This window comes from Petaurus breviceps, unplaced genomic scaffold (assembly GCF_028583685.1).
Source record: "Petaurus breviceps papuanus isolate PSGF00001 unplaced genomic scaffold, PetGlider_PUasm1.0 118, whole genome shotgun sequence".
In the NCBI taxonomy this organism is placed as follows: Eukaryota; Metazoa; Chordata; class Mammalia; order Diprotodontia; family Petauridae; genus Petaurus; species Petaurus breviceps.
In genome coordinates this window covers 15,674,671-15,701,039 of record NW_027185616.1, presented here as the reverse complement: position 1 = coordinate 15,701,039, position 26,369 = coordinate 15,674,671, and the positions used below count along the sequence as shown (strand labels likewise).

General features: G+C 36.8%; 1 protein-coding gene across 1 annotated transcript in view; it reads right to left on the bottom strand.

Annotated features, from left to right (window-relative positions):
- The window catches only part of SVEP1 (sushi, von Willebrand factor type A, EGF and pentraxin domain containing 1), a 355,921-nt gene that overhangs the window by 101,243 nt on the left and 228,309 nt on the right, over window positions 1–26,369 (bottom strand). The window contains exons 26-36 of the mRNA XM_069086632.1: window positions 21,870–22,071; window positions 19,527–19,702; window positions 16,685–16,809; window positions 12,130–12,253; window positions 11,502–11,672; window positions 10,082–10,255; window positions 8,429–8,548; window positions 6,688–6,864; window positions 5,931–6,015; window positions 5,331–5,522; window positions 4,227–4,394 (exon numbers count right to left, since the gene is read on the bottom strand). Of these exons, the coding sequence (XP_068942733.1) occupies window positions 4,227–4,394; window positions 5,331–5,522; window positions 5,931–6,015; window positions 6,688–6,864; window positions 8,429–8,548; window positions 10,082–10,255; window positions 11,502–11,672; window positions 12,130–12,253; window positions 16,685–16,809; window positions 19,527–19,702; window positions 21,870–22,071 (1,714 nt within the window). The remainder of the gene's footprint in view (window positions 1–4,226; window positions 4,395–5,330; window positions 5,523–5,930; window positions 6,016–6,687; window positions 6,865–8,428; window positions 8,549–10,081; window positions 10,256–11,501; window positions 11,673–12,129; window positions 12,254–16,684; window positions 16,810–19,526; window positions 19,703–21,869; window positions 22,072–26,369) is intronic.

The following is a 26,369-nucleotide window of genomic DNA, read 5'->3' as shown; positions in this document are numbered from 1 at the left end:
TTACTGTGTAAGATTCCTCTAAAATAAGCCCTCCCCCCTAAAATAAGCCCTATTGAGATTGCTACTGTAGTGAAGGTGATCCCCTGCGCTACACGCTACATTATGGTACCCTCTGTATGCACCATCCCCCCCCCCCAGGTGAAACGCATGCTGTGCTCTGAGCTGCATCCAATCAGAGCTGCAGCAGTGAGCGCGTCATCCTGTTCTTCCCCAGTGATTTGCTTGCTGGCACCATTGAGAGCAGTGCCGCGGAGGAGAACTGAGGCAGGACAACATAAGCCCTTCCCTGAAAATAAGCCCTCTGGTGTTTTTCTTTCCAAAAAAAAATAATAAGATGGTGTCTTATTATCGGGGAAACACGGTATGTGTGGGATTTGTTTATTCACTCTGTAGCAAGTATGTTTGCTTATTTATTATACTGAGTCACATGATATAGCTTATAAGAACTAAATAAATATTTACATTTAAATATTATGTATAATATGCATGTTATTTCATGGATCTCTTACAAGAGCTCTATAGTCCCCCCAGGGGTCTTGGGGCAAATGTCTTGAGAATCAGTGGCAAGTACCTCTTAATTTTTGTTTGTTTTTTGAGTACTAAGCCTGTAAAAACACTCTACTTACATTGCCTTAACTACATATGAATGAATAGTAAATAGCAGGTATGACTATTTCTTGAGGAGAAACAAAAGAAAGAATTTGCCCTCCTATCTCATGGCAATCTTGAAATAATTCACTTCGTCTAAAACACCCAAATCTTAAAAACATCTCAAGAGGAAACTTTGGGCTCAGTAATCAGACAACCATGAAGATGGGATATATTCATTTTAGGGGGTTAGCATTACCGTTGCCTGTGCGATCGATCATCACAAAAAGCACATATTCCCATTGACCACCAAACAGATTACTTCACTCAAATCCATACTGGCCTGAAATGATTTCTCCATACTTTGCAAGTTCCTGGAATCTATGTAGCCAGGAATCAGCAACTCCGTGTAATTGGAAATAATCTGATTGATCACATAAATTGAGGAAAGAGCCCCAGGAGATCTCTTGTCATCAGAACTTGTTTAGAACCTGTCTTGAGTGGTTGGCTTCTGCTCTTGCCAAATTATTTACATTAATCATAGAGGCATTAAATTGGCATCTTGGCACAGTGAATAAAAGAGTAGGCATAAGAGTTAGGAAGATTTGGGTTCAAATTCTGCCTCGGACATAGTCTAGCTGTGTGATGATGGGTGTCTCTAGGGAACTCTTTAAGCCCATAAATTACAGATGAGTTGCATTAATGGAAGAAGATCCCATCCTGATAGTTCTCTACATTGAAGAAACCATCAATTTGCACCAAAGCAACAATAAAAAATAAAAACAACAGCAACCACAACAAATGCTATAATTCTCTTAGAATGTGCACAAAGTGTAGCATATCCATAGCATCTTTGAAAAGGAAATCCCTAAAAATAAATAAATAAAATAAAATAAAAAGGAAATCCTTCACTGCTCTAAAATCACAAACCAATCAGACATTACTTCACAAGTTATACAAGTTTTCTTATCAACAAATTGCATTCTTGGGTTTTTTCTTTGTTGTTATTGAGTCAGTTCACTCATGCCTAAGTATTGGTGACCCCATTTGGGGTTTTCTTGACAAGGATACTGGAATGATTTGTCATTTTATTTTCTAGCTCATTTTACGGGTGAGGAAACAGAAACAAACAAGAGTAAGTGACTTGCTCAGGGTCACACAGCTAGTGTCTAAGCTGGATTTGAACTCAGGTCTTCCTGACTCCAGACCTGGTGCTCTATCCATTGTGCCATCTAGCTGTCCCAGTTTTCTCTCACATAATGAGAAATAAAGAGGTTCAGTAATAATTATTTCACCATCAATCACTGTTATACTCTGGTGTTCCATTACAATGAGAAAAAGGACCAATTTACAGTTATTTGAAATGGTCTTTGAACACTCATCAACCTAAGATTCAAAAAACATGAACCATATTTGGGCCAAGCTAGACAATCTTGATCTAGATTCTGGGTTCTAAATGCTATTTCAGAGAGGGCAAAACTCAGAGTAAATGGGAACAAGCTCAGGACATTTATGAATCTAACCTTAAATATAGTGTCCAAAAAAATGGCTGAATCCTAGAAATGCTTTTTTTTTATAAGAAAGCTTTATTTAAATAGGCTGGTACAACAATTATCTAAGCTAGATTCCTGTCCTCCTGCTAAACTTATCAGAAAGAAAAGATTTTCCTAAATGATGCTGATGAAGTATTATGATCTTTTAGCAGCAGTGGTCAGAAGAGCTAATGAGACCTCTTGGCAAGCCTATGATTGTGTAGAAGCAGGCTAGATTCCTTAGAAAAGAATGCCCATCTGTATCTTGACACAACTTTGTTCTCTCATGTCTGCTACCTACAGTGTATAGATCCCACTTTCCTTAACAGTATAGAAGTTTTTCTACTAGAAAGTTTAGGTTAATAGATTTAGAACTTGAGGCCATCTGGTTAGAGAATTTAATCAGGACTTGACTACCTGGATTCAGGGCCTACCAAGGTCTCACTTCTGAAAGCACATGACTGAGACACACTGTAATTGACTTGTTTCTTACCCAGTCATCCAGGTTCTCAGTACTATTCGTTTATACAGCTGGATCATCTGAAAGTAAAGTACCTGTGGCTAATGACCTCAATTCCCTAGAGGAATGTCTTTATTACATTATGATTTAATGTAATACTTTTTGCCTTTATGGAGGGTGTGGTACCATAGGTTTTGAAATAGTAGGCAGAGTCCCTGGTATTTCCTTAGGACTCCTTTGTTCCATGCTATCATTTCTCTTTGCTGCCAGCTGGCTCACTGGTACCATCTACTGGGTTTTGGCTGCCACCTCCTTCCATCTATTTCCTGATTTTCTACTTTTCTTTTGAGCTAGGGGCATGAACATAGATTCTCTTCCCCTCTTCCTTCTCTAGAAGCAATATAACATGATCTTAAATGGTTTTCAAAAAGAATTACTAAGCATACTGCAAGGAAAGAATCCAAATGTAGAGCTGGGGACACTGATAAATAAAGAGGCAGTAATTATTACAAGTTGCAAAGCATTATGGTACATTGGAAAGAGTAGTGGATTTGGCATTAAAAAACCTGGGTTTGAATCCTAGATTTGCCTCCTACTAGCCTATACAAATCATTTCAACTTGCTGGGCTTTAGTTTCCTTCTTTATTAACTGGGGGGGGGGTGGTTAGAGTAGATGATTTCTGAGGTCCTTTCTAGTTCTAAATCTAAAGTCTAAGGAACCTATGATTTTCAGGGTTATCTTTGATCCTCTGAGCTAACTACATTAAAAAAGCCATCTAGTTTCTTGAAGTTAGTATATAATATTCTATGAGTTGTATGAGGTCATCTAAGGTAACCTTATCTTATTTACCACTTTTGCTTTACTTGGATACCTGTTTAATTTTACTGCTAGATGTCTTATTTTAAATAATATTTAACTTGCAAGCCATCTCAAATTATGTACAGATAGGAAATATGTCCTAAATAAACACATAATAAACTAGAACTTTTTTAGTCATCAAGGGCAACTCATACCACAGGGTTCTGTTAAGGGAGTGTGGGGGTATATTCTGGGTAGAAAAAAAACCCATAGATCTCTAAAGATGGCTGGCCTTATTTTTTGGAGTTCATCTTAATATTCCATGAGAGGAGAGATATAAGGGTCTCTGCTGTCTAGTTTAGGACTGAAATTTAAGTTTCATTCATTCACTCAACAAATATTTGTCCAGTGTTTCCTAAGTGCCAGACGGACACTGTAGTAGGCAGTAAACATACACAAGAGTTCCAAATCTGTCGTGATCATGTCAATAAGAATTACATCTTCTGCTAACTTTGACATTCCCAGCAAACAAAACAAAAACATTTTTATACTTAAAAGTTTAGACTGGAGGATATTATGGCAGTGATTCAGTCATAATCATTTTTATTTCCAAAAAATAAACATCTTTTACTCATAAACTTTTACTCATTACTTTTTCAAAAGAAAAAGTGTTTGGACTGCAATTGAAAAGGGAATTTGATATGCAGCTTTGGAAGCCTTGTTATTTCTCTTTTTCCTTGTTACTGGTCAGTTCTTTTCCTGACAATTCCCATGCTTACGGAACATAGTTGGCTATGGTTCAGCTCTATCTACTTTTTGTTTGCTCTGTTCCTTTGAATTTACATACCCTTCCTTGCATTTATAAGTTACAGTGTTTCCAAATGTAAAATTATTCCCCTCAGTGATGGCATCTTTGATGGCTGGAGGATCTCCGCAGAAGACAAGCTCACACACAGGGGGTGCTGTATTCCAATTTCCTGTAGCTTTACATTCTATAACTGAAGGTCCCTGTAAGCTAAAAGAAACAATCATAGCATAACATTGATTAGCTATTTTTGGAATAGGACAGATGGGATCAGAAGGAAGTGAAACAAAATGGGGGATTTTAATACCAAAAAAGAAATTGTCTTTATAGGAGAACTACAATTGAATTCAGAACTTCCACCACGGAAGTTAAGTGAGCTAGATAATTGGGAGGATGGCAGTATATCTAGATTTATATGTGGTGATGAAAAGAAGTGGGAATATTTGTCTTAGATGAAAGATGGCACTCATACTGTTTGTTCTCGAGTCCTTTCCCTCATGTGCTATCCTTGTGGTGCATGGTCTTATTTGTAGGTGCCTAGATTGGTTTAAGGACACGGCATATGCTGCTCCACAATGAGAAGAATAAAAATGATGTTGAAAGCTGAGCTCATTCTCAATTCCTTGTCCTTAGAGAAGGGGCCCAGCGATGGGCAAGAAGACTGACCTGGGACACATCCCACGTCATAAACTAACGTCTTTTATACGATCGTTTGTCTATTTATGGTGCATTTTTGGATGGGGTTTGTTGATTTTTACACATGCATGAATTTCTTTCCCTCCTCATACATTTCAGAGAAGAAAAAGCACTGGATTTGGAGATGAGAGAGTTAAGTTGACAAACCCAGGCTCTGACGTTGATTATTTGTTTGACTATGGGAGAGTCCTTCTTTCAGCCTCATTTACTCACCTGTAAAATAATATTTGCCATAACTTCAATAATAATTATAATAACTGCTGACTGCAATAACAATAACTACTACAGGCTTGTAACTACTTTGTAAGCTGTAAACTCCTACAAAGACATGAGTTATTATTATCTGGAACAAGGATTTACTGATAAATTCCAGTAGTTCTACTAAGAAACATCCATAAGGAACTATATAAGTATCCAATAATTCAATGATAAGTATCCAATGATTTTTACCTGTATCCACTATCACATGAATAGGTTGTAGTAGAAAGATAAGTTAACCCATTTAATACATATTTTCCATTTATTATGTCTTGTGGTCTAGGGCATTTCACTAATTCACATGTGGGAGGAGAATGACTCCAAGCACCATTAGCAAGGCAAAATGATTCTTTTTCACCAACCAGTTTGTAACCTTTATTGCACCTATAGAAGAGAAAAGAAAAATCCATAGGCATATTCTGTTTTCTTTCTTTCTTTCTTTCCTTCCTTCCTTCCTTTTCTTCCTATTTTTCTTTCTTATTTTTTCTAATTCTACTTTGCTAGTATCCTCCATGAACATTAGAAAATACACAAATACATAAAAACTGTATTTTATTGACATAATTACTACATCCAAATAATCTTCCACTGGTTGTATCCTATATGATTTACTGGTAGCTTAATTAAAAAAAAACTGAATATGCAATTCACTTAATTCTTTGTTAAATAAAAAAAAATGTCCCTTTCTATCTCACCTTTGGAACATTCTCCCTTTCTGGTCAATGATTACTACCTTATCAGGACATTATAAAAAATTCTTGCAAATTGTTTTCAATCCAATCAAACTCCTACCTGTAAATCACTTTATTACCATAGGTAAATGTTGATCCCTCAATACCACAGTTCTCTGGAACAACAGGCCCGCCACAGGAAACGGCTTCCAGGAAATGGAAACAAAAAATACTATGTTTGTTTAGCTGGCCAAAATCATTTAAAGATAGATTTTTAAAAAACAACATTTCTTTGATATTTGGGGGTAATAAATTTTTTTTTCACCATTATATTTTTACATTTTGTTTATAATAGGAGTATACAGAAAGGCCTAAGGGAAGACTTCTAGGGAAATAGGGAGATTCTCTGTGGAGGACAAATGTGAATCTATGAACAAGAACAGAACAGAATTAGAAGGAATGGGTGTGTTGAGATATAAACTTATGGAGCCAGCACCTACATTGATGAGATGGAGAATTCATCGGTATATTTGGGAATTAAAACAAATTTGCATACAGAATAATAAATTTAAAAAGAGACATTACAAATTGAAAAGCACATCTTTCATAACAACCCTGTGAGTTAGGCCAGTAGTAAGAGTATTGCTATTTCCATTTTACAGATGAGTAAACTGAGGCCCACACAGCTGAAGGGACTTGGCCCAAATCACATATCTATTAAGCTTCAATACAAGAACCCACGAAGAACAACAGTGATAGCATCAGTAGCATGAAATACAAAAGATATTGATGAAATATTTGAAGATCCAACATTATCTTTAAATCACTGCCGGTACAGATAGCCCCTAGCCATCACAAAGAATTTAATTAAGATATACCTTCACAAAATGGTATTTGGTGACTCCATTTTCCTGACTCCAAACATGTAATTTTGGTCATTCCTATCAGCTGATAGCCTTCTTCACAAGAGAAAGTAACTTCTCCACCAACAGTATAAATATTACCAGAAGAATGGCCATTGTCTGTTTTGCCAGGATCCTTACATTTTATGGGTTCTTGAAAGAAAGAAATGGATGGTTAAATAGATACATGTGTATAAGGAAAAATAATTTTGAAAATAGGAAAAAAGAAAACCCATGAGTTTGTGAGGATACTTCATGCGGTTTGAGAATCTTGAACATACTTATTACAATCTGATCCCACTACACATTCATCCACAACTAAAATGCAAGCACAGCATTTTATCTAAGTAACCATTAGTTATAAAAAGAAGCTATTAGAAGGTAGACCAGATTTCAAGGCTGCAAAATCATTCTGAATTCTATAAAGGAATATTTTGCTTATTTTGCAAAACATGATGATACAAAACCATACATTTTCATTACTAATATTTATATTAATTGTATTGAAAAATTAAAACATATCTATTAATATATTAATCATTATTTTTGCTAATTTAAATAAAAATTCAGTAAATAAAATAAACATGTTTGAAAAGGCCAAACTTTTAGGAACCCTGCCTTCATTAATGAAATTGATTTTGTAGGACCAATGTCCCAAAATTGCAATGATATAATACTGGTGAAGGGTGACTTACTTGATTTTAGGTTAACATTCACATTTATTTCTGAGAACTAGAGTATTAAGTCCACCTTTTAGGACCAAAAATCTATTTGATTAAAATACATTTTAAAATAGAATGCTGGGTTGTTTTTCTTAACTGCCACAAACAAACAAAAAAGTCTCAATTATTGCTTCTTTGTATTGCTTCGTATCAGAGCTTTCAATATACTTTTTTTAAGCAGTTATTTTTATTCCTAAGAAAACAGTAAAAATAAGGAAATAGAAAGCTCTATTTTTTTCATTCTTCTTTTACATATGGGGGGAAGGTGGAGGTGGTACAGAGAATGAACCATAATTGATTCTCTCAATACAACTAGTTCCTAGTGGAGTCAATGAGAGAAGCACAAACACATTGAACGTATAAGAAGGTGCACAGTGGTTCTATGTAGTTATGGAATGTACCAGTTATTAGGCAAATATAGATAAACAACATACACTCAAGATTCTTCCCATTCTCCTTCCTCCTCCCCCACATATAGGTATGCTTCATTAAAAAAATTCAATGCAAGAAACTCCAAATTTACAAAATAGATAAATTAGCGTGTGATTATTTATATAACACACACCCACACCCAAAAGAATTCGGTTTCATATTAGAATTACTTTGAAAAGTAAACTCCTTTTAGGAGTTTAAATGTATATTGTTTGACCATTAACTAATGGCTTATAGAAAATGTTTAGAGCCATTATTAACTGAAGGTGAATCATAAAAGAAGGCAAGAAATCCTTAAAATTATGTTAGTGGTGAAATGTGATTAGATTTTTAAAAATATTTAATTCACTTAAATTTTCATGGAAGTATGGATTATATAAAACAAAAACATAACTGAAAAGGTGCTCAAAATGTTAATGTATTTCAAATACAAACAATCTTCAAATAAAATCAATTTCAAATATATATACATACATACGTATATATCCATATACATGTATAGATGGCAGCAAAAGGGAAGTTATATCAGGATCTTTATTGCTAGTGGTACAAATGATTATTACCTGCACATCTTTTTCCATCTCCTGTGTAGGGTGGGATGCATGTACATATATAGGATCCATTTGTATTAAGGCAGGAAGCATGCTTATTGCAATCTGATCCAACTGCACATTCATCAACATCTAAAATTCAAGCACAGAATTTTATCTAAGTAACCATTCTTAGAATTGGATGCTATCAACAAATTTGTAGGTGATTCTAAATGTCTGTTTTTGTTTTTTTCCTTACAGATAAAATCTATATCTGTCATTCCCAATTCTTTTTTAAACAGTATTTTATTTTTCCTAATTGCATGTAAAAACAATTTTTAGCATTTATTAAAATTTTGAGTTCCAAATTCTCTCCTTCCCCACCTTCTTTCTCCCCTCATTGTAACTCCCAATTCTTGATGATTATATAATCCGATTATCTTGTGCCTTGAACTCTAAGATTTCTGTCCCTCAACAATATTTGTAAAGTTCTGGGCACATAATCAAAGTTCAACAGTCCCTGACCTCAAGGGGTTTATATTCTTGCAACATGCTTATGACGTAGGTATGTCTAAAACTCATACAAGGCAGATACAAATGTTACTGAATATCCCCAGGGAGGAGTTACTCAAGGTAACTTTCAAGGAGAAGACCCTAGTGACTATGGGAACCATGAAATATCTCTTGAAGATGTCTCTGGAATTGAGACACGAAGGAAAACAGGAATTCCAAGAGGTAGGGGTGAGGAGTGAATCTGTTCCTGGCATGGAAAACAGCTAGTGCAAAGGAAGAGAGGATCTGAAAATTGGAGTGTTGTGGGTGAGGAAGAGCAAGAGAAGCAATTTGATGGGACTCAAGAGTGCATTGAGGGAAGTAATGTAAAATAAGGCTTGAAAGGTAGCATGAGGTCAAGGTTATAAATACTTTTTTTTTTTGCCTTTTTTTTTTGGAGGGCAATTGGGGTTAAGTGACTTGCCCAAGGTCACATGGTTAGTTTTTTTTTGTTAAGTTTCTGAGGCTGGATTTGAACTCAGGTTCTCCTGATTCCAGGGCCGGTGCTCTATTCACTGCACTACCTAGCTGCCCCCCAGTTATAAATCCTTCTAAGTCCCCCAAATAGGGGTTTGTATTTGATCCTAAAGGTAATAGGAAGCCACATCACTTTAGGAAAATCACTCCAGCATCAGTGTGAAGGATAGATTATTGAAAATTGCAAATATTTTACAAATGTAACATAGCAAAAACTATTATATTCCCATTGTAGAGATGGGTAAGTGAAGGCACAGACATCATTAAGGATTTACTCAATTAGACTGAGACCATGTAGTATTTGGAATGTTAGGTGATTATTAAATATCACTGATTCCAATAGAGCTGCTCAAAACAATATATAAGTATATTTGAGATAATTTCAAAAGTTGGGATTGAGGGAACATGGTCCAGTGAAAGAGCCCTGACTTGGGGTCAGAGGCCTTGTGTTCATATCCTTATTCTTTCATTTTTATCTGTATGACTTGACCAGACTTCTTATTTTCTCCAAGTCTTAGGTTCGTTTTCTATAAAATAAGGGTGTGGGACCAGACAACCTCTACTGTTCCTTCCAGTTTAAAATCTACAATCTGTGATCTACATCAAGCAAAGTATAATATTTTCAGCTTTAGTTACTACTGTCAGATTCATTTTTACCAAGGCATGAAGGTGAAATTCCATTCCAGCTTCCATTATCTGTACAGAACATCCTTGAATCACCCAGCAGATAGTAGCCATTGTTACACTGGTAGGTGACTGTGCTGCCTGCATAGAAGTCCTCAGCAGAATAAAAGCCATTCTCCAAAGGTGGTGGCACTCCACAGCCAATTCCTGCAACATAGCCAAGAACACAACTACACAATGAGTGAAACCAATATAATCAAAGCAGACTCTGAGAAAGTTGAAAGAATAACTCTCTTTTTTGTTTTTTTGCTGTTTTTGCTGAGAGGGGAAGGTAGGGCAATTGGGGTTAAGTGACTTGCTGAAGGTCACCTGGCTAGTTTTGTGTTGTGTCTAAGGCCACATTTGAATTCAGGTCCTCCTGACTCCAGGGCTGGTGTTCTATTCACTGCACCACCTAGCTGCCCCAAGAATAACTCTCTTTCATAATGCACACATTAGAATTAGAATGCCCACAGGTCCCCATATACCTGGGACATAGAAGAATGATTGATTTTGGATTCTGAGTCTATTGAAATTCCGAAAGCAGCCTCAATAAAAATAAAGCACAAGGTTTAAATACCATTTAACATGAACTGTCCATATTTTCTGTTCAGGTTTTCTTTGATTTTTCATGAAATTTCATAATCTATAGAATTTTAAATGCACTTCATGCATGAGTAGGAATTTGGCCATAGTTTAGTAAACAGAGCACTGGTCCCCAGGTTAGGAGATAGTTCCAGTGCCTGGTTCTGCCAGTACCTAGTTTTGTAAATCATCACATTGAGTCCTAGCTATATTTGCCAGTCCTCTCCTCATTCCTAGCTATTCCCACTTCTTTCTTCTATTCCCCACATCATTAGCCTATGGGTATCACAGAATCAGCTGCTTTGTCCTTTGTTCTTGAAAAGGACCATGACATCAGGGAGGTGACACCATGACATGCAAATGAAATTGATTTAAGTGAGGCAGGGCTGTGCAGAGTGACCAGCCTCACTTTCTCCTCCAAGAGCCATTTGGGCCCAGTGGCCAGATAGGGATCAGTACCACTGGAGATGGCCTGAGATGTAATGAGGAACCTTGGCCTTTTCAAGCTAAGGGCTTTAACAGGCGTCAGTTTGACTGAGGAAGCACCCATTCAGTGACTAAAGCTTAATAGAAAATGAGTCAAAGAATGGCTTCTTTAACAAAAAATAGATCTGGGAGGGGGAGACCCCTCAGGGTTTCTGGTGAAAACAGAAACAATTGTTTTCTACAATAACACTCTCCTTTTACGGATGAAGAAGGTGAGGGCTAGTGATGAGAAATGATTTGTCCAAGGTCATAGAATTATTACACAACACTTCCTAGAAAAGGGTTAAGGAAGCACCCCTCTTTTTCACATGTCCTAACAGCGTCATTGACAAAGAGAGCTCACTTTCACAGTGCGGCAGTGGCTGAGTCCATTGTCCCTGATTCAGACAGTACTGAACAGCATCCCCGACTATTTGGAAACCCGCATCACAGAAAAGACTGACTTTAGAGCCTGGTTTTAAATCTGCCGTTAAGGTCCGCAGATGAGGTACATATCCGTCTAACGATGGACAATCTGGAGACAGAATACATGTGAGCAGACAGTTTTGAGAAACATGGTTGCAGCATGAGTCCAACATATGGAGTGTTAATTGTGCATGCATATCCGAACACTAAACACATTCTGCTTTTATGAATATGCTGAGCTCCTTGGCTTTCTTTATCTAGACCTTTTGCTTTTCTTTTTCTTCCCCTTCATCTCTTTTCTGTTGGTGTTTAACTGTTCACTAGACCTTCCATTAAAGGATGGGTAGACACAAGAAGAAATGGTGAAAAATAACAGAATAGGAGTTTCGGCTATCAGTCAGCAATTCTGGCAAAGGGTTTGTTGGGGGGAAATTATTGACTAAAATTCAATTCAAATAAAGCCGAATAAAATTTATTTATCTTGGTAAATCTGTCACTACCCTCAAGAATGTAACCAGTATATTTAAAGATCACTTTAAACTAAAACATACAAAAGAAATCCTAACCAGAACAGAAGATGCTCTTGGAATCAATCTTCACTTTTCCAACAACTCCTGAAAGGAAGTCCGGCCAGGCCAACACATTTCCTTTACTGAGTCCTTCTGGACAAGAGGTAGCCAAAGACTTCACCTGAAAGTTTAATAGTGGTAATCATTTAATATGATTTGAACCCAAATAAGGGCCAGAGCCTGAACTAATCAACCAGAAGAAGCCCCTCAGCTTGAGTAAACTCAGAGAATGCCTCTCTTCTTGGGTCAACAAGGCCAGAGGGAGCTAAGAACATTCTCTTCTGTTAATGATTATGAAGGACAAGCTGTCTTAACTTGAGACACTATCTTGAATGTGGGATTTTTCTTAATGTCTTTGTATTACTATTAATAATTTTATATCAGTAATATTACCAATATATTAATAATTTATATTACTATTTCATATTCTTAATATTTTATGTTATGGCACATTAATGGCAAAGAAAACACAGATATTCTGGGTCATAATTTCAATTAACACTTTGTCAGCTCTCTTATCTTATTGTATTTACCACCTATTCAATTGAGTAAATTCCTTTCTCCTACTATGGTTAAACATATATGGAGATCATAATTTTGAGTGACATAGACATCCTGAGCTAGGATTGTTCTAAAATATACTTAAGGTCAGTCATTCTTTTATCAGTCATTCAAATTTTATGTTGTTCCATGCGAGCATGAATTCTGGTAGTTTTAAGGGAATAAAACAATATGAATTTATATATTACCTGTTTGCCTCTTTTAAGCAAACTTTCAGGTTGACAATAGATATATTTAAATATTACCTATTTTGTACATTCAGACCCAAATATGGAAAATAGGAACTTGTCTTATTGAAAACTCATGGACATGTATTCAGAGGATTGGTATGAATAGATGGAGATATAGGTAACATTTACATGATGACCAAGAAGGATAGTTAACCCTACATACCTCCATCTCCTCCAGACTCTTTTCTGATTAAAATTCCACACTTAGAAATTTAATTCTTTGTTTTAAGGATCTATTCAAGGCCAAAACTCAAATGTCTATAGTAGCGGTGACCCATTAATTCATATGAGTAATTTACTCTATAGTATGAATGAGCTTAAAAAAAAACAAGAACAGTTGTTTATAGCGGAACAAAGATGAAATAGACTAGGATCTAGAAAGAGGAAAGTCAAGAGAATCACTGAAGGAGGAAAAAGACTGTGATAGGAGAGGCAAAGATAAACTCTGTCTTCTCACTACTGTGCCCAAGGTTGGATCCACATTGGCGAAAATACATGATCCTAGATGTTGTAAACTCTTTACTTGTTGGTTACCTTTATTACAGTTTCTGAGTGTCAAAAATCATCTCACAGAATGTCAAAGTGGAATTGTAAAGATCATCTAATACAATTACTCATTTTACAAATAACACCAAAAATCAGACATCTTTAATTTTTACTAAGTACCTTACATATATTATTTCATTTGATCCATTCAACAACCCTGAAAGGTAAGGGCAATTATTACTATTGTTATCCATATTTTACAAATGAGAAAACTGAGGTTGTGCATGATTAAGTGACTTGTTAGGGTCACACAACTAGGGCAGGCTTTGAATACAATTCTTCCTCACTCTAAGTCCATTATTTTAGTCTTTATGCCCCTAGCTGCCCTGAATGAGAAAGTTGAGATCCAGAAGGAAGAAGTAATTTATCTGGGGTCATATGGCCAATTGATTCTCTTCAATTTCCTCATTTATAAAGATGATTGCTAAGGTCCCCTTAAGTTCTGCAATTTTATAATTCAATGATGACCAGTTAAATGAATGGCAGGATTTAAAGAATTTCAAAGTTGGAAGGAATGTCAGATGCCAACCCATACCTATACAATAATTTCTTCTAAAACATACCCAAAGACTGATCATAAGCCATTTGTTTGAAGACTTCCAGTGAGGGGAACTCAATGCACACTTAGCCACCTAATTCCATTTTCAATAACTAATTACTAGGAAATTTTTCTTCATATTAAATCTAAATGACCACTTTGTAAAAACTTCCATCCACTGCTTCTAGGTGGGTAGAAGTAGGGTAGCACAAAGATATTCTGAATTATACAAAAATGAGCTCAATCTCTCTTCCATGTGAGCATCCTTCAGATGTTTGAAGATATTTATGTCCACTATGCCTTTGGAGAAGTCTTTTCTCCTCCAGAATAACCAACACCAGTTCCTTCAACTATCCTCATATATTTCAGCCTTCAGAACTTCCACTGTCTAATTTCTCCTTTTCTGGAAATCCCACAGTTTGGCAACTTCCTTCTTAAAATCTTATAACCAGGGGCGGCCAGGTGGCTCAGCAAGTAAGAGCACCAGCTCCAGTGTTGGGACGACCTGGAGATCGAATCCCGGGCTCAGACACTCAGCACCACACCCAGAAATAACTGGCCGTGTAACCTTGAGCAAGTTACTTAACCCCGATTGCTTAAAAATTAAAAAAAAAAAAAGAAAAAATTTTAAAAACAAAAAAAAAATTTTCCAGATGTACTTTTTTTTTTTCTTAAAGCAATCAGGGTTAAGTAACTTGCTCAAGGTTACACGACCAGTTATTTCTGGGTGTGGTGCTAAGTATCCGAACCCAGATTTGATCCCTACGTCATCCTGACACTGGAGCCGGTGCTCTTACTCGCTGAGCCACCTGGCCTCCCCTCCAGATGTACTTTTAGCAGAGAAGAGTATAGTGTCAATATCATCTCCTATGCTATGGGCATTATATCTCTCTTAATGCAGTCTAAGACATCATTAGATTTTTGCCTACCGTCTTGCATTGTTGACTGAAATTTAGCTTGAGTCTCCTAAAATCCCAGATCTTTTTGCAGTTGTTTTATGATCATTTCCCCCTCTCCATATTATAATTGTGAAGTTGATTATTTTTTAATTAACTAGTTTATTTTTAGTTTTCAACATTTACTTTTTGAAATTGATTATTTAAACAGCTATAAAACTCTGTATTTTTTTTTCTGGAGAAGGCCATACAATCATGTTGTTTGAGTCCAAAATAAATTTATTTTATCTAATCTCAAATGGGTCATCACTGCAGAAAGGGATTTCTTTCACTCCCTAATTGATTCTCTATCCTATTCACCACCATGGTTGTTCTAAAATTTTCTCCTTAGCTGCCACAGCACCCTGTCCCCTACCCTCTCAGCTGAGGACCTCTCCTCATACTTTACCAAGAAATTTTACTTTACTTTACCATACTTTACTATTTGCCCTGAGCTCCCTCTTTTCTTCTCATTTACACCTCCCTGACATCATCTCTCACTATCTCCTTCTTTATTCCCATTTTCTGATGAAGAGATGACTCTTTTCATCAAAGCCACACATGGACCTTTGATTCCATTCTCAACCTATCTTCCTCAGAAACCCTAATTTAATTCCCATTCTTTAATCTTCAACTTCCCTCCAAATACTGGTTTCTTCCCTTTGTATCTTCCCCATCCTTAAAAACAAACCCTTAATTTATCCTACCATCCCTGTTCTTCTCAGCTGAACTCCTTGAAAAGGCAGTTTAAATTCTGTGCCCCCATGTTCTTTCCTCTCACTGTCTTCTAACTTCTCCAAAATCTGGCTTCCAAGTCACCACTTGACTGAAACTACTTTTTCCAAAGTAACCAATGAGTTCTTAATTGCCAAAACTAAAGACCTATTTTCAGTCCTTATCCTCATTGACTTCTCTGTTGCATTTGATACTACTGACCACTTCCTTCTGGATACTCTCTCTCCTCTGGGATTTTAATGACACCATTTTTTCTTAGTTCCAATCCTATCTGTATGATGACTTTTCTGTATTCTTTATTGAATCATCATCCATATCATGTCCTCTAACTGTGGGCTCTTCCTTCCCATTTCCTTTCCCCTTTCTTCTTCCCTTCCCTTCCCTTCCCTTCCCTCTTCCTTCCTTCCCTTCCTTCCTTAACTGAGGATTAGAGTGGTAGGTAACTTGCTAAAAGTCCAACAGTGAATAATTGCTGGAGATGAAATAAAAATCACTGTTTCCATTAGATTTAGAAGTAGAAGGGACCCTGGAAGTCATCTAGCATTTTACAGATGAGGAACTGAGACCCAAAGGGGTTAAATGAGTTGCCCAAAGAGTTGTCACAAGGTAGTAAAAGGCCCAACTAGAATTCGAACCCAGAACTGAAATACAGCACATTTCCCAGAGGACTTTTCCTACCATACCACACTGCCTTTATGAGGATTTAGACTAGATGATCTCTAGATCCCTTTCTAGTTCTGTTATTCTGTGGCTATATAAAATTATCAGATACACTGAAATCAGTAATGCATTCATGAAACCAAAAATGAGATTTGACCTTATAAATGCTTCTGTATGAAATTAGTCTATGATCACCCAGCTGGCCAGAACATGAACATGAATTTAAAGATGAATTATGCTTCAGAAAATGGCAATGCAATATGGTTGTACTTAGGTAATGGAAATTTCCATGACATTTTTTCCTCTGTCACATCATATTCCTACCATATGGTGAAAATAAAATGCACCTGATCTGGAGCCAGGACATAGTCCCAAATGTTGAGCTGGCTTATAGAGCCCACAAATGACTCAGCTGGGTTGAATCCTTCTCCCCTTTTGTCTTGCTCCTGCCCAAGGACTAGTGCACCACCTCCTAATGTGAGAAAAAGAGAGAGGAGGAAAATGTTTCTGGAGAGCCTCTGAATTATTTTGATAGGCTTTTGAAATGTTCTTTAAATGTTAATTCAATGACAGCATAATCTATATAAATGGTATCTGTTTTTTTTTTACTTTAAAAAGTTCCACAGGCACAATCCTCAATACAGAGATTACTACCCTTCTATACTTTTACATATAAATGATACCATAGAATCTTTTTTTTTTTAAGCAATCAGGGTTAAGTAACTTGCTCAAGTTTACATGACCAGGTGTTTCTGGGTGGGTGCTAAGTGTCTGAGCCCGGGATTCGATCTCCAGGTCATCCCGACACTGGAGCCGGTGCTCTTACTTGCTGTGCTACCTGGCTGTCCCCATAGAATCTTTTAAGTAAAATAAATTATATTTTATCGATAAACGTAATTTTGTCTGTTAAATATTTAACCAAACACCCAGAATTTTGGACATTAGTACTGACGTTATGACTACTTGATACCAGAGAAAAGAAACAAATATATAGATAGATATATTAATAAAGGAAGATTATCTTATTGAAAAATAATTCAATTCCAGGTTGTCTACTTTCTCTCAGGTACTTAGTATGTCTCAATGCTACCACCTAATTGAAGGCAATGGGAGAATTTTCTGAGTTTTATAGAAGCCTATTCCCTTCAGGATCTCTGAAAACACTAATTAGATGGAAAAGAAGTTGAAAATTTATAGATATATATGTACAGATATGTGTGTATACATGCATATCTATAAACACTAATTAGCTGGAAAAGAAATTAAAAATTTATAGATACATATGTACATATATGTATATACATATATGTATAAACACTAATTTAATGGAAAAGAAATGAAAAATTGTATAGATACATATGCATACATATATCTGTGTATACACATATCTACCAACAATATAACCTTAATAGGCAAAGTCCTCATTTTTATTTGAGTTTCTGATAAATATATTTACAAATGGACAAGGGCAGAATTTGAGTCTGCAAACACTATTTAGTTTATATTGTTGCATTATGATTTTATAAGACAGTCTCTCTATGTCATGTGACCAAAATGTAGTCATGCTGGCTTGTGACATTTGTCTCATTCTTCAGTAGTCACACACTGCATGTACCTCCATGCCAAGCTGCAATGCCTTCCATGCTCCTCCCTGCCCAATAGCTGCTTTTTTATGGTTTCTAATCTTTGTCTCTGGATAACCTTTTCAGAGTAGCCCCTGATGGCTCCATTGTCTACCATCCCTTCAAAACCTCTTTTTGCACTTCATTTTTTCCCTTGTTCACCCAACAAAATGTTTATACCATTCTGAATGTCAATACAGAAAGAGTTGGTTGAATATATGTTCATGTTTCTGACATAAGTGTTTATGTATCACTATTTCTTTTATCCTTCAGTTCTTTCTTCTTTTATTTCACTAATAGGAGTTACACCATAAATACTGCTAATTGATTGATCTAAAAATCTACTAGGATAAAAAGCCCTTTCTTGGGATATAGAACCTTCCATCACCCCAAGTTGTGGGCCTCTGTTGAATTCAGGGATTTCCATTTTAAAACTGAGAAGATTCTTGGGCCATTTGCGTGAGACTTTATGATTCTTCAAACAATTTCTACTTTTAAAATTACTGGTACTCAAAAAGCAACAGTAATGTCATATGTCATACATATGATATTATATGAGGGTGTACTCTAAATTAGCAGGCATAGTGATTATTTCTTTTTTTTTTTTTTTGCTTTTTGGAGGGGGGAAGGCAGGGCAATTGCAGTTAAGTGACTTGCCCAAGGTCACATGGCTAGTAAGTGTTAAGTGTCTGAGGCCAGATCTGAACTCAGGTTCTCCTGACTCCAGGGCTGGTGCTCTATTCACTGCACCACCTAGCTGCCCCAATCATTTCTTAAAAATTAAATTGAGAGATTGATGTTGCTCTGAGTCACAAAGTAAGTTAGTCTCCCAACAGGATATTCTCTCCTGACAGAATATAAGCTCCCTGAGGACAGGAACTGTTTCATATATTTGTGTCCCCTCTGCCTATTACAGGGCCTGTTCCTTTAACTAAGTACTTGATAAATGTTTATTGATGTTTATTGTCTAAATAGATTACTATATAAATTCTGCGTAGGTCATGGTCCCAAATAAATGCCATCATATTTTTCAGTTTTTCAGGTGAACATTCTTTTTTTTTTTTTCTTTTTGGAGGGGGGAAGGTAGGGTAGTTGGGGTTAAGTGACTTGCCCAAGGTCACACGGCTAGTTTTATGTTAAGTGTTGGAGGCTGCCTTTGTACTCAGGTCCTCCTGACTCCAGGACCAGTGCTCTATTCACTATACTACCTAGCCACTCCCGGGTGAATATTCTTAAACCAAATGAACTCAATATTACCACCTTATCTTTATGAACCAAATGGGGATGGAGAACAAACCTGATGACCTTGGAAGATAATTTTTTTTAATGTGTTTACATAGTATAAGACATTTTCCAGGTCAACTGATGCACTGAGCTGTGCCAGCTAGTTCATCTAGGAAATGATGGCAGTAAAATGGGCACTTTGGATGAGCTAGGATAGATAAATGAAGCCACATGCATTAAAACTATCAAAAAAGCCAATAAAAAAAATCCAAGTCAAAAAGCATACAAGGGCTGTATGTTCCACAGCTACTACAGAGACAAAATCATTTATTCTAAGACATACCACGGATAGCTGAACCAACAGATAGGCCAATACCACCATCAGATAATTTTCCATCAATATACACTTTCCAGGATCCATCAGTACTTGTCCAGGTGACTGAGATATGGTGCCAAATGCCATCGTTGACTGAGGGACAGTCTGTTATCCTCTCCTTCCCATTCACATAAAGAACCCAGCTGTAGGAAGAAAGAAAAGATGTCAGGTGGGTATTATGTTCAACAGTATGCTGCCTTCTGCACAACTAAATATACACTGATCACCTACTATGTGTTGGCCTCTTTGTTAAGTACTGTGGGAATACAAAATCAATAACTCACAGTCCAAGTCCTTAATGAGCTTAGAGTCTAGCAGCAACAAAATGACATCTATAATAACAATTAGATAAAGTAGACAGGGAGAGGGGCTATAAAGTTATGTAAACAAAGAGATGCTGAAGGTTTCAGTGGGAACAGGATGCTAAATAAAAAATATGATTTCCCCCCACTTAAATGTTGTAGCATCAGATTTCTCTCTATATTTTGCCTCAGATCACATTAAATTAATTTGTAATAACAAGGCTCACATTCGTTCATTTAAGAAGCATTTATTAAGTCCCTACTATGAGCCATATAAGGCAGTGGAGAGAGTGAGGAGTCTGGAAAAAGGAAGACTCATCTTCCTAACTTCAATTTCAGCATCAAATGACCATGGGTAAGTTACTTCACCATGTTCACCTCACTTTCCTCATCTGTAAAATCAGATGGAGAAGAAAATGTCAAACTATGCCAGTATCTTTGCCAAGAGAACCTCAAATGGAGTCATGAAGAGTTATTCACAACTGAAAACACCTGAACAACAACAAAATGTGCCATAAACTATGTTTGATTCTGGGGGGTCTATAGAGAAAAAAAAATCAAGCAATCTCTGCTTTCACAGTACTCACATTTTCTTGCACGGAAGGAGCTAGTCTTAGAATATGCTGAGATTTAAAGTGGTCTGTCTTGAAATGAAAGAAGTCACTCCAGGTAATCGATCCATCTTGAGACTCACACAGAGAATCAAGACCTAAGTATATGCATATGGAGCCACTTCTTCTGATGGAACAGACTTAATTTCCGTACTTGATTCTAAGCACTTTGAGTTCAGTATAGGGCCGTGCACTTTGTGGGCACTCAGTAAATAATCATTGAACGGTTATTGTCAGAGAAGTGATAGGAATGATCCAGTATCAATCCATAATAACGAAGACATTTACAAAGGTAAACAGCAGATTGTCGTTCTTGTTTATAAAAATTAATTTACTCAAGTAGGTAACAAAAAGGACAATCAGATAAAGGTAAGAGGTTTAAAAGAAAATGAAAGAAAAGGAGACTGGAGAAAGTAACAATAGGCATGGCAGGCCATTGAACAAAAGATGTCACACTCCTTCCCATAACATATGAGTATTTCTCTCTATCACTCCCTTTATAGGTAACTCCCAATGAGGACACTGCCTCCACCAAAGCAGACTAGCACTTTCTTTGAAATGTGTGGTCTTAGAGAGTCACATGATGCACCAACAGATTAGGTGACTTGTCTAAGAACACAAAACTGCTATCTAACCTGTGTCCCTGAGGCTACATATGACCCTCTAGGGCCTCAAGTGCAGCCCTTTGACTGAATCCAAACTTCAGAGAACAGATTGTTCAAACAGATTGAGTCGGGCTACACTTGAGGACCTAGAGGGCCACATGTAGCCTCGAGGCCACAGGTTCCCCACCCCTGAATCCCAAACACTTACTCTGTACAGAACACTTGTGCTAGGTGCTAAAGAATATTCAAATTTTGATAACATATATTACCTAATGGTGCTTACAGTCTAGGAGGGAGATGGAGAACATAAACATAGAACTCAGATACAAAATACTACACAATAATGCATAAGAGAGGTAAAAAGTGTTCCAAGGAGTTTGAGAGGTGAAAGGGCATTATGACTGAAGTGATCTGAAGTAGGACTCAATAAGGGCTTTCTGAAGGAAGTGGCATTTGAGTTAGAATCTGAAAGATCAGTAAAGGGCATTAGTGCCAAAGCCCAGTCAGGCAAATAGAACAGAGCAGCAGACTTCTCTTCTTTTTGTTGTCTTTTGGAAGGGTGAAGGCAGGGTAATTGGGGTTAAATGACTTGCCCAAGGTCACATGGCTAATAAGTGTTAAGTGTCTGAGGCCAGATTTTCACTGACTTCTCTTCTTTTCCATCCAACATCCCCATCATCATTTAGTTTGAACCTCAACTCTCAGTCTCATTGTTCTAAGGGAGCTAGTAGGGATTTCTGCATAAAACAACTACAACAAACACTGAATCTATTTATTGCTGATTCTGCTTACCCATTATAATCAGTGAGAAGGAAAGTATTGTCACTTCCGTCCTCAAGTGCATAAGAGATTGGAGTTCCATAGTTGTTAATGTCAGAAGATTTCATCCAGAATGTGCATGTAATGGCACTAAGAGGGGGCAGTACACCATCGAGCATGACATAACCATAGATGCCAGAAACCTCAAAATCCAGGTTAAAACCAGCAGACTGTTCTGCAACAAATATGAAAAACATTTAGCTCTAGATATGTGCAAAGACATTGTTCAGCCAATGGGAGTAATATGGCCCCAAATAAAACTAAGTAAGTCCAGTTTGAAAAAATGCAACATTCAGCTGTTTCTCCTTGGTCCCAGAGAGCAGAACTAGGAAGGATATGTAGAAACTGCAAAGAGACAAATTTAGGTTTGGCCTAAGGAAAACTTTCTCAATTAACTCATCTGCAATTTATAAGCTTAAAGAAGTATCTAGGGCATGAGAGTTTAAATTGCTTTAAATTACTTATCCAGGGTCAAACATGCAATACATGAGTCAGGACATGAATCCAAGGCCAGCATGCAAGGCTGGGTCTTACTGTGTTCATATATTATTCATATCATGAATAATAATGAGCTTTATCATGCTATATGAATACCAATGTGGTATTCAATATTATTCATATGTACAATAATGTAATATTCATATAAAAACACTTTAACATTTGTTAATATTCTATTCCCCTGATGACTGTGAGATAATAGGGCAGTTATTTCACAGATATGGTAAACAGAACTCAGAGAATATAAATATCTGGTCCAAAGTCACATAGAAAATTAGGGAGGGGGCACAGAGTCAAGATGGCAGAGTAGAAGCAGGAAAACTCCATGAGCTCCCCCCATAACCACCTCAAATACCTATAAAATATCACTCTAAACAAATTTTAGAGCTACAGAATCCACAAAGTGACAGAGAGAAACAAATCTCCCACTGAAGGCAGCCCAGCAGGAAGGGTCCATCCCTGTATGCTGGGAGCCAAGCCTAGCCCTATGTGAGCCCTCGGTTTTAGCCACAGGGTAGCCTGACCAGTAGTGGCTGGAGTGGACTTCAGGAGAATGGATCACCAGCAGCTGTGACAGTTTCCAGAATTATCAACCCATGAATGCCAAAGACAAAGTAAAAGGTCAGTGTAGAACTCTGTTGGAACTATGGGGGGACAGAGGAGCAAGTCCAGCCTCAGACCCTGGAGCGAGAAGTGGCAGAGGTGTTGTGGCCCTGGAGCTGCTGCTGAGTGGCTGCTTCAGAGCTCCCAGCCTGCAGATTGTAGGACCAAGTGACTAGTCTGAGGGGTAATCGCTCTTGCTTTAACCTGCTTGGATATGGATTGCTGTCTTGGGTGGAGATCCTAGGGTGTGTGACCTGGTGCCAGAGCCTGTGGAGGCTTCTGAGAGGGCACCCAACTAATAGCTCTGGCAGCTGAGAAAACCTCAGCGATTTGGGACAAAGCTCCCCTGTATGGAAGCAGAGTTCTATTGTGGCAAAAAGCTTAAAAGTCAAGTAACTGAGTGGCAACGTGAGCAAGCAAAGGAAGCAAAGCAAGCACAGTAGTCAAACCTTAGATTCCTATTTTGGGCACAAAAAGGATCAAAAGCATGGAATGGGAGGAAAACAATGAAGTCAGAACTCCTGCACCAAAAGCTTCCAAGAAAAATTTAAACTGGTTACAGGCCATAGAGGAGCTCAATAAGGATAGTGGAAACCAAGTAAGAGAGGTAGAGGAAAAATTGGGAAGAGAAATGAGAATGATGCAAGAAAATCATGAAAAGAGAGTCAACAACCTGACTGAAGAAAATAACACCTTAAAAAACAGACTAACTCAAATGGCAAAAAAGGCTCAAAAAGCCTCTTTTTGGCGAAGAATGCCTTAAAAAGCCTAATGGACAAAGAATTTCAAAAGTTCACTGAAGAGAATAATTACTTCAGAATTAGATTAGAGCAAATGGAAACTAATGACTTCATGAGAAATCAAGATACTACTAAATAGATCCAAAAAAATGAAAAAATAAAAGGCAATTTGAAATATCTCATTGGAAAAAACCACTGACCTTGAAAATAGATCCAGGAGAGATAATTTAAAAATTATTGGACTACCTGAAAGCCACGATCAAAAAAAGAACTTAGAAATCATCCTTCAAGAAATTCTCAGGGAAAATTGCCCTAATATTCTAGAACCAGAGGGCAAAATAGAAATTGAAGGAATTCACCAATCACCTCTTTAAAAAGATCCCAAAAAGAAAACTACTAGGAATATTATAGTCAGGTTCCAAAGTTCCCAGATCAAGGGGAAAATATTACAAGCAGCCAAGAAGAAACAATTTGAATATTGTGGAAACACAATCAGTATAACAGAAGATCTAGCAACTTCTACATTAAGGGATTGAAAGGCTGAGTATAATGTTTCAGGGGATAATATGGTCATTCAATGAAAGAGAGAACTTTCAAGCATCCTTGATGAAAAAACCAGAGTGGAATAGAAAATTTGACATTCAAATACAAGAAGCAAGAGAAGCATAAGAAGGTAAAAAGGGAAAAGAAATAATAAGGAACTTATCAAAGTTGAACTACTTACATTCCTACACGGAAAAACAATAATTGTAACTTATGAAACTTTTCTCAGTATGACAATGGTTGAAGGGAATATAAATGTATATATGTGTATACATACACATATATTTCTATATAGGAGGGTATATGTGCATATGAATACATATATGAATGTGTGTATATATGTGTACAGGTGTACATAGACAGAGGGCACAGGATCAATTGACTAGGAAGGGATGTTTTAAAAATATAATTAAGAGGTGAGAGAGGAATATAATGAGAAGAAACGGGGAGAGACAGAATAGGGTAAATTATCTCATATAACAGAGGCAAGGGAAAACTGTTACAATGGAGGGGAAGAACAGGAAGGCAAAAGGGAATGGGTCAACCTTATTCTCATTGAATTTGGCTTAGGGAGGGAATGACATACACACTAAATTGAGTATTTTACCCTACAGGAAAGTAGGGGGGAAGGGGATGAGAGGGGGGAAGGGAGGGCAGATTGGGAAGGAAGGTAGTTAGAAGCACACACTTTTGAAAAGGGACAGGGTCAAAGTAGAGAATAGAACAAGTGGGGGGTGGGATAGGAGGGAGGAAAATATAGTCAGTCTATCACAATATATCCACTATGGAAATGTTTTGATTAACTATACATGTACAACCTATATTGAATTGCTCATCTTCCCAGGTAAGGGTGGGAGATGAGGGAAGAAGGGAAAGAATCTGGAATTCAAAGTTTTAAAATGAAATATTTAAAAAAATTATTATTATTATTATTTTACATGCACTGGGGTATGGAGATCCATCTTGCCCTACTGGAAAGTTGGAGAGGGAACGTGGGAGGATATAGGAGAGAGTAGATTGGGGGAGCGGGTATTCAGTGGTATTGCTGTTCTGGGATGGTGGGTAGGGGAAAGATGGGGAGAAAATTTGTAACTCAAAATCTTGTGGAAATGAATGTTGTAAACTAAAAGTAAACATAAAATTTAATAATAAAAAAATAATCAAACAAATAAAAAAGAAAATTAGGGACAAAACTAAGACTAGAACCCACATAAGAATCTCGAATCCATATAACATTCTAAAGTTTTTGAGTCCAGGAACAAGTTCCTGGAACAGGGTCATGCAGTAGGTAGGCATGACTATTTCCAGAAAATGAGAGGGTAGATAAAGAATCAATCCATACCCAGGAATACTTTTTAAGAGTAAAAGATGGTAATTCCCATCTTGATGATGAACTTATTCCAGTAAGTAACAAAGAGGACAATAAGATAAAGGTGAGGGCTTTAGGAGGAAGTGAAAGAAAGGGAGGCTGGAGAAAGTGATAAGGGAAACTGCAAGCCATTCAACAAAAAAACCCTTCACATTTCCCAGAACACTTTTCTCTCCACCAGTGTCTTCTCTCCACTATTTGTCTTAGAGAGAACTCCTACCAATGTAGAATGATGCCTTCTCTGAAACTTAGAACCTTAGAGAACCTCCTGGTGTAACAGGCTAAGAGACTTGCTCTGGGTCACAAGCCAGTATAGTCACTGGCAGAATTGAAAGAATTGTATTATATTATATTGGTATATATCACATTATTATATATTATATCATATGCATATGATGTATTATTTATCAATAATTATATAAGATATACTATTATTATAATATAAATATAATAATTATATAACAATAGGTTGTCATTTACACAGTACTTCTGGGTTTGCCAAATGCTTTATATATCATTTGGTCCTCAAAGTAACTCTGTGAAGTAGGTATTTTAGGTAGAATCCCATTTTGTAAAAGAGGAAAGAGAGACTTAGGGAAATTCATACATATTCATATATGCATACCATCACAGAGCTACTAACTACTAGTTGAATGTTCTGTATTCATTCCTTTATATCTTATTGCTTTTATTTTGGTTTGTATGTGTTTGTGTAGTAAT